The sequence below is a fragment of the Apium graveolens genome, chromosome 9 (genome assembly GCF_009905375.1).
Source record: "Apium graveolens cultivar Ventura chromosome 9, ASM990537v1, whole genome shotgun sequence".
NCBI lineage: Eukaryota > Viridiplantae > Streptophyta > Magnoliopsida > Apiales > Apiaceae > Apium > Apium graveolens.
In genome coordinates, this window is record NC_133655.1 from 108580771 (window position 1) to 108590459 (window position 9689).

The 9689-nt window shown below is 37.1% G+C and overlaps 1 protein-coding gene across 1 annotated transcript; it reads right to left on the bottom strand.

Annotated features, from left to right (window-relative positions):
* Positions 1–331: 331 nt before the first annotated feature.
* On the bottom strand, positions 332–1273 carry LOC141685470 (uncharacterized). Its single transcript, XM_074490565.1, has 2 exons — positions 1200–1273; positions 332–776 (listed from the first exon to the last, which is right to left on the bottom strand). The coding sequence occupies exons 1-2, from the start codon at positions 1271–1273 to the stop codon at positions 332–334; spliced, it is 519 nt and encodes a 172-aa protein (XP_074346666.1).
* Between the last annotated feature and the right edge of the window lie 8416 nt (positions 1274–9689).

Below are 9689 nucleotides of genomic sequence, written 5' to 3' on the forward strand. Positions count from 1 at the left end.
GGAGGTAGTCTAGGTAATTCATCGTGAATACATCGGGAAACTCTTTTAGCACAGAAATTTCCTCAATCATCAAGGATTTCTTCTCTACATCCTTCACATGAGCCAAATAAGCTTCACATCCTTGTCATAACAATCTTCTTGTCTGAATTGCCGTTAAAAACTTCCTACCTTGCTTCTTTCCCTTGAATATCACTTCAACTCCATCCTTGGTTCTCAATATTACTTTCTTATTTCTACACTTGATTTACGCATCGTAGTTTTCTAACCAATCCATTCCGAGAATAACATCGAATTCTCCTAACTTAAACAATATTAAGTCAGCAGAAAAGTGTCAAACTTCTATTACAATATCGCAATTGGGACAAATCCTATCGGCAATAACTCTTTCCTGATTTGCTACTTCTATAATCAAGTTAGATTCTAAAGGGCACGCAGCACACTTTAGTCTATCAACAACACTTTCAGAAATAAATGATTTAGTAGCTCCTGAATCCATTAACACTTTGACTTCTACTGAATTTATAGCAAGCATACCTGCTACCACATCCGCATCGTGCACTGCATCTTTCATCATCATATTAAACATCCGCGCCCTTGGCTGGACTGCTTGTGCTGGCGGAGGCGGTGGTCCAGCAATCCTAATAACATTTTCCTTATGAACAGGCTCCTTGCAATTTCTTGCCATATGGAAAACTATCCCACACTTAAAATAAGTCAACTCCGGCTTTCCCGACCCATCTATGCATTCAGATGAATAGTGTCCTTTCTGGTTACACCTGAAGCACGTCACGTTGAGCTTATTACATCTTCCAGGGTGTCTCTTTCCACAAGTCTTGCATTTCTGAATTTGAGGTTTGTTGTCCTTTATCAATTGTCCAGCTTTCTGAAAGCGATTCTTTTGATTCCCATTTCTAGGATTAAATTTTTGGAACTTTTGGTTCTGACTTCTAGCATTCCTTCCAAACTTTCCTCTAAACTTGGAACTTCCCTGATCTTGTTCTAAATCCTCAAACTTTTTTTCTTTCCTTCACTTTCCTTTTTAGTTGCTTCTCTTTCTCCTTCTACGATCATGGCTTTCTGTACTAAAGCAGCGTAAGTCCTTATTTCAAGAAGAGCCACTTGACTAGGAATCCGGCTTAAGTCCTTGTTGGAATCTCTTAGTTTTCTTTGCTTTTGTATTCACATATTCGGGCACAAACCTTTCCAGCTCTGAAAACTTCACTTCATACTCTGCTACCATCATATTCTCTTGCTTTAGATCTGGAAACTTCATCTCTAGATGATCTTGCATGTAACTTGGTAAGTACTTCTCTAAGAACAGCTCTGTAAACTTCTGCCAGGATATGGCTTCTCCTTCTAGCAACGCCTTAGTAGATTCCCACCAGTAACTAGCCTCATCCTTAAGATATGAACTTGCATACTGCGCATTCTTTCATCCTTAACTTCCGCTAACTCAAAGGCTTTTTCCATTTCTCTCAACCAGGACTGAGCTTTAATCGGATTAGGAAATCCTACAAACTCTGGGGGATGAACGGATTGAAAATATTTGATATTCCCGACTAGGGGCTTGGGGTTGTTGCAAAAGTTGAAAGAGTCGGTTCATCATAGGGGTGTCTTGGTTTTGCTATAACGACTTGTATATTTTTATTTTTATTATTATTATTATTATTTAAATGTGTAATTATTGAATAATTAAACAAATAAAATATGTGTATGGGTTATATCAGCTGTATATTATTTTGTTATTAATTATATGTGATTTTTTAGTGTTCTAAGATCAATTGTGTAATTAGATGCGTAGCTGTGTTGTTCTGTTTTTATATTTAAAGTTGACTTTATTCAATATTTATTGGCATAAATACCTAGGTTATCTCCAAAATTATTTTTATTTATTATTTTTGGGATTTTATAAAATTTAGAAATCAATATTTCATTAATTATTTATCCTTAAATGATTTTCTGACTGTAGTTATTTGTAAAATCAATATTAAATTCAGAAATGCTTCAAAAATTATGAAACTCATATTTTTTTAAGTTTAGAATATTCCGAGAATTTTAAAATTATTTTGGAAATTTGTGGGATTAATTTCACCCGCGCGTTGATTCGTTTAATTGTTAAAAGCGGGTATAAATGGCATTTCAAAAATTGTTTTACAATTATGAAAATTACATTTTTATTTACTTCGGGATATTTCTAATATTTTCTGAAATTATTTTATGTGCACCTCGGCCCGTTAATTTCGAATTTCGGGCTTGTGATCGAAAACTGGGACACGTATCTATTCATTTGATATATGTCGAATTGTTATAAAAAGGGTAATACACGTGTTATAAAGAGTTTGGCTGAAAATAAAAAAAATTACACAAACACACATAACAGATCAGGATAATTGAACTTATCCTTCTCCTTTCTCGATTAAATTCTGGGGGCTCCTTGGTCTCTCTCTGCTCGATTTATGTCTTTCCTCCCTATTTCCTTTTTCTTTTCCCGTTCTTTCCCTGGTTTCTACTCGGTTTCCGCCGCGGCTTGGTTCCCGGTAAGCTGTCATCGTCCTAATTCCGGTCGGTTTTGGTTGCTCCAGTTGCGAGTTCTGTTGGGCTGTATGCATACATATATACGCGTGTATATATGTATTTGTGTTGTCCAATTAGTGATTGTGTTGCCTTCATGTTTTCCAGTTTCCTATTCTTTTTCCGGCCGGTTTTCCGGGCGGGTGCTTGTTTCTCGATTATATACAAATATTAATTCGGGGTTTTGCATATTGTTGCAGGAATTTTATTTGATCAAAGTTTTGTGAAATAAATAATTTCGTGCGGTAAAATTTTATCCGATTTAATTGGTAAAATTCGCTATGAAACCCGGATTTATACGGGCACCCGCGAATTTTACCGCCGTCGGCGATGAGCCTCGGCGAGCCGACTGTGGACTGTGATGACGCGATCTCGAGTCCTAAAATAATATAAATAAATAAAATTAGTTGTACATCTTTATTCTAGATCGAATTAGTTGATTAATAAATATTGTAATGGGACGATTGATATGATTGTGATTGTTGAGTGGTATTGGTGGTTGGGAATGTAAATTATGGATTTTTGTGGTGAATTGACGTCGATTGTGTTTCGACGGGTAGGCCGATAAACAGCAGAGACACTGCCCGATTTTTGTAAAATTAAATTCAAAGATTCCGGAGCGTACCTCGTAATTGTCGAAAATAGCAGTCGAACGTGTATAGTTGTATAATCCTAATGAGTATTTCACGAAACCCAATCGTAGATCGTGGTAAAACATTATGCAAATTATTTGACAACCTGTCTTCTAAAGCGACGAGTATATGTATTTTCTGAAAATATTATCGAACCGGGTTATGAATGTGTGAACCCTAACTGTTATGTGTATTATAATAGTACATATAATTACGAGTCGAGATGTGTTATCATTTAGGTAGAATTCATAGCGAGGATATGTCAAACATAGCTGGTCGTCTAATGTAGGGTAATTTGACTCTGTAGGTTTTAGTCGGAGGACCCGAAAGTTGACGTTGGACTAAGGTTAACCTAGTGATCAGTCGGCAAGCGTGACGAGGTTCCAAGCGAAGGACCTGAGCATTGAAGTAGGATCCAGGATAGTCTACTAATTAAGTGATAAAGCTCGAATGTCCGAGTCGATCCAAAATCAGTCGGTGATAGTCGTAAAGCTCTGCAAGGAAAGTACCCCTGACCATTCTTTATGGTTCAGTACGTATGAATAGATTGTTGTTTTATTCTCGCAAAGGAACAAAACCGTTTTAAGTTACATATCCCCTGTAGTTATAAATCACTGTTTTAAACATGTTTTGAGGAAAATTAACTTCGAAAGGTACCTATCTCGAATGAAAATGATCTGTGAACCAGTTTTACGTGTGCTATTAAAATGAATGGTTTTGAAATGAGATAGGTACAAGTGTTTTGAAAACTGGATAAAATGATCAGATATGGGATACATATGGGCCAGAGTGGCCTAGTGAGGTTGCGTAATAGGCTAATTCGGTTGCGCGCATTACATAACCGATTAGTCCAGCAGGTCAGAGACCTAGCTAGTCTCTGAGTTCCGGAAGAGGTTTATGGGATGGCAGTTGGAGCCGTATGGTGTTGATAGCCTGATCAGCTGTCTCTACATATCCATTACGTATCTTATTTGGCTTTGTGATTCCCGTAAGGGAATAAGTGATTGATACAGTTGATTAATAAATGTGAATAACATGCTAAAATTGGACTGGTATTTATAAACAACACACAACTGATATTATTATTTTACATAGCATGCTAGTTTTGAATATCCAGTTATACATGTTTACTTGTTTTCTAACAAGTTATGAATTCTGTTCCTATAACTGTTTTATTATAAATTATTTTACTTATTATTCATATAGTGGTACTGCTGAGCAATTAATTGCTCACCCTTGCAGAATGTTTGTATATATGTATTGCAGATGCCTATGAGACTCTTTCGTCGTAGTCAGGACAGGGTTCCAGTTCCTTCCATTCCAGGCTCCTCTGAGGTAGTTGTGTCAGACTAAAGATGGTCTGTTGAGTTGCTGTACTAAGATAGTATTGTTCAGATTGTTTGTAGTAAGTTGGTTTTGTAATAGATGTAACCTAATTCATACTTAAACCTGGAAAAGATCTTGGTAAGGGTTCGTGTTTATGTTTTATCATTGGAATGGATTATATTAAGTTGTTATTGTTGTTGTTGGTGACGTCAACTCCTGACCTCGGGTTGAGACTGTCACAGTTGGTATCAGAGCTATAGGTTTGAGTCCCTGATTTAGGTTAGGAGTAGAATCAAAAAAGTGCAGGAAGGTTTATATATATAGATGTGAGTCAGCAACTCAATCAAACGAGTGAGTCTATGGGTTTAGTCAAGGGTTTCGGAGGCATAACCTTGATGTCTATTGAGGATTGGCTGGACCTGCCCTAGCTTAGAGTACGTCTCCTTCGTATAGGTATTATTGGTAATGTACGATAGAGATTTCTAGTTCCCCTCTCGAGAAAATGAGTCTGGTTACGAGAATTCAGTTTTTGAGCGGATCCTTAATGCGTCAGCGGAAGAAACACCCATATTATTCCTAATTATTGCATTTTCTATGTCAAGTGATGTTGCTAGACCAAGTGTGCGACCTCAGTGAGTTCAGTTGGAATGATAATAGTCAGCGACTGCTATACAACCAAGTCTCATAGTGAATGTGGATCAGCATTGTGGTCTATATTTTTGAACCCCTAAACTTATTTCTTGAGACGTATTTTGTTTCCAGGGTAATTGTTTACAATCCAATAAGTTTCTTATTTTTCCGTGAGAAAGTTAAGAACGTGAAGTAAGCAACTTAGGGTCCTGTTGATCTCATTACAAATTCAGATTCTCCCTTTCCTATTTGTGGATTTCTATTTAAACATTGTTTCTTTCCTCGGTGATTCTATCAGTTGATTGCGGAAAACAATGCATATGATTTGACTATTTGTCTGTGTGACAAAAGGGTCTGGTGGGACGCCACCGAATTATATGTTGTGAACTATGTGGTACTAAGACTTGCCATCTTATGTACTTGTATGGTTGCTCTCAGTCATATCTATGTCTTCTTCACCTTTCCTCTTTGTATCTTTGATTCTTTGATTTTAAAATTCCATTTGATGTTCCATGGCAATGAATTTGTCAGTAACCTCTGTAGTTGGACGATCCTAGTATTGAAAGTAAACAAAAATTGACTGTCAAGAGGAATAAAAGTTTTATATCGAGTTGCTACTTTAGAAATAAAGATAGCAGAAAGGATTCAGGATTCAATGGTGAGAGTGCAGCTTTAGAAAAGCTAACTTAGTGGTGGACGAGTCACTTGCAGGTGTTAGGAAATCGCCTTTAGTAGAATGGTTGGTTGAAACTTGGACTAGTATGCTTAGTAGAGTCCAGAGTCCCTTAAGTTGACTCGGTTTACTAGATGCTCTTTGTAGTGGTGGCAGATAGACAGCCCAATTGCACGGTATATCGGATTAAGTAGTGTTCCACTTAAGTAGTGGTGGAACGTTAATCAGTTGTTTTTATACGGGGAAGCTATATTATATGGTCTAGTATCTCTATACTCCAGTTTTTCTGCACTATTATTGATTCTGCTACTGTCATTGTTGCTATTGTTGCTAGTATTGTTAATCTAGATCTTTTTTATAAATGGACCCTGATAATAAGGACATGGGTACTTTGATTGGGCAGCGTTTACCTGATAACAGGTGCACCGTTTGAACAGTGATATTTCTGTTATATATTCCTGTTATGTTTTTGAATAAATCCACTTCCATATTACAGGAAAATGCCACCCAAGAAAGCTACTCAGTCTAAGGAAAATAGTAGTAGTTTGCTGAGGGTCCAGCTATAAATAAAATTCTAGATTTATTGCGCCGGCAGCAACAACAACATTTATAGTTAATCCAACAGATCCAGCAACAACAACATCAACAAAGAGAGCCAACCCAACCTACTAGTTATAAACCCTTTCAGTCTGAGTTTAAGGGCGAGGTGGACCCTGTTGTTGCCAGAAATTGGCTTAAGGAAATGAAAAGGCATTTACCCTCACTCAAGTAAGTGACGATCTTAAAACGGATTATGTGTGAGTTAATTTCTTAAGAGTGAGGCAAATTATTGGTGGAAATCCACTCGTGTGATGAAAAGAGAAGGCTATGTTTCTTGGACGAGATTTATATAATTGTTCTTGGAGAAGTATTTTCTAGATTGTTTAAGGAATCAGTTAGAAGTCGAGTTTTTAGAACTGAAACAAGGTGAAAGAAGCGTGTTGGAGTATGAGGCCAATTTTATATAATTGGCCCGATTAGTTCCTTATGTAAGTGTATGGTGATCCAAAAGGCAAGGAGGTTTCAACAAGGGTTGAAGCCCGAGATTCGCAGAGGAGTTGTGGCATTGCAACTCAAGACATACTCTTCCATAGTTCAGGCCACCCTAATAATGGAAAGTGACCAGAAGTTGGCAGTTAAGGAAGAGGGTGATAAGAAAAGGAAGTCTGAAGGTGTTATCAACAAGGCGGACCAAGGAGAATCCAGTCAAAAGTTTCAGAAACAATTTGGCCAAAACAAGAATAAAAGATTTAGGAGACAAAATTTCTCCCAGATTAGGTCTGATGCTACCTCAGTTGCTTCTACTCCAGCCCAGTCAGTCAAGTCAGCAGTGGATTGCAGTAGGAGACATAATAGTTCATGCAAAAAGAATGTTCAATGTTTCAAATGTGGCCATAAGGGTCATTATGCATCGGAGTGCAAGCCTGAAAATCCAAGAGTTACTTGTTACAATTATGGAAAGGTTGGGAATATCGCGAGGAGCTGTGGAACAACTACTCAAGGAACCACATCCCAAGGGCCAGTATCCAGCACAGCTAGAACCAAAACCTTTAAAGTGACCAAGAGATTGAACGCCTAGGACTCGAACTTAATTGCATCTGATCTAACACCCTTCGAGCTAGAAGAGTTCAATATGATTTTACTAACGGATTGGTTGTCCTGTCATAAGGCAAAGATTGATTTTTTGAAGAAGCGAATTGTAAATTATACGAAAGCCAATAGTAAGGTAAGTTTCTAAGGGTATGAGCAAGATAAGAAGTTCTTCCAATCATGCGAGAAAAGGAGATAATAAGCCAAGGATATAAGGTAGATCCACCATATATAGAGATACGAAGAAGAAAGTACTTAAGTTGGAAGAGGTTCAAGTAATAAATGAATGCCCTGGAGTCTCTCCAGAGGCCAGTGGAAATGAAAGAATTAGTTAAGTAACCGCATAAGTTATTGAAAAGTGTCATGCCCCCAACTTAAACAGCAAATTAAATATAGCTATTACAAAATTTTAAAAGAGATAACACAACCAAATTCAAGATCTTATAGTTTAGGGTTTGGAACAGCCCAACACTACCAACTATTACATCTGATTTCGAATACCGAGTCCTCACACAAACTACTATCACTTATTCTACCTGAGCTCGAACATAAGCATCCGCATCACAGGTCTTACGGGCAGTCTGCTTGAATCTAACCATAGCTGCTAGCTGTAATATCAGGGTAAAGCAAGGAGTGAGCCAAATGCTCAACAAGTGCTAACAGTACGACACATAATATAAATCGAGATATACATTAAAGAATGACAATGGAAAGACATAACCAATGGTAACGAGAGATAAAACTGTGTGAGATGGCATCATTTTGCTTGTATCAAAACAATTTTAAAATCATGTCTTAATCAAAATCATTTTATGACACTACGGATTACAGTCGGTGATCAGCCGCGAAGTAATCCCGAACCTCGCTGGGTTCTAATACATTAACGGGAATCCCTAGGCAACTTTTAAGCCTAATATAAGTGTGGAAAAGACTCGCGTCTCAGTCCAGATCCACTATTCAAGGAAAACATTTATCCCCCTTTGGGACCGAAAACCCACATTTTATTTATTTCAAAAACTGATGCCGAATTATAACAAAATCTCTTTTAACAGTAAACATTTTTATTAAGGGAATATAGGTCAACTCGAAACACGGGAAATATGGTACTAAATCTCAGGGCCATGATTCACAAAACTATACTCTATTAAAGTAACTGAATGGTATTCATATCTCAAAGATTTAGACAAGGGAATTCAGTGAGGCTATTGGATATTATAAAAGGGTAATGCCAAATTGGGCTTTAAGCAATGGTTTCTCATCAAGGTTCAAGTGTTGGATCATCAAGAAGGTAGGCTTCATGAATACTAAGGGTGTTAGGGTATGCAGAAATGATCTTTAACTCGGGATATATCAGAATTGTCAAGCTTTAGGATATGAAAGAGGGTATAAATCAATGAGGAATCATATTGGTAAGTATCTGACTATCAGAGTTCAAGGTAAGGTTCTATAGGGGTTCAAGTTTCAGGGTGAGATATTAATACTTAGGAATCATTAGCATGTTAATCAAGAGGATCAATCAAGTATTATAACAACTCTTTATTTTATCATGGCATTCAACTATCATGAAAAGACTTTTGAACTACTTGCAAATACGTACTCGAGGGTTCATGGCATCTCTATATAATTCAAAGATAAACATAAGATACGCTTGATTTAATATATCAAATGACACAGGATAGTTGTAGCAATGTATGAACTATTAGCAGTAAATACGAAGGTCAAGTTGAATCACTTGCCTTGAGAAAGGCTGGTCTGGTTTGACTGGTAGGAGCAACTGGAGCTTCACTCGATCTTTATGGCAAGTTTTCCCTCGTCTCGAGATCCTACATAATAATAATAATCCTCATTATAATATATTCTTACCATCTTAACCTATTTACAACTTGAAATTAAACACGGATGACACTTAGGCCTATACGCACTTAATTTTATATTCACTTTTAAATTACAAAAATACACACATAGCCACATATTCACATATCATATATTAACACCAAATAACACCATATATACCATAATGCAACACTAGGCTTGGATGATCTCGACTCACCACTTAAGTCACTTGGTCGCTAAACTAGACAAGGTCTTCTAATTTTGGCTTCCTAAGTCGATGTGCCTTTCCTAAATTATCCAAAACCTATTGACCCTCACGTGTTCCTTTAGCTCTACTGACCTTATACCATCTTATAACTATGGTGGTCGACCTAATTCTCACCTCTAAGTGTTCT

Bases quoted from the DNA above. Each gene is read 5' to 3' on its own strand.
- LOC141685470 (XM_074490565.1), bottom strand. From the start codon at position 1,273: ATGAAGTTTCCAGATCTAAAGCAAGAGAATATGATGGTAGCAGAGTAT. The intron at 777-1,199 runs GTTTGTGCCCGA...GACGTGCTTCAG, and splicing joins AAGTTTTCAGAGCTGGAAAG to GTGTAACCAGAAAGGACACT.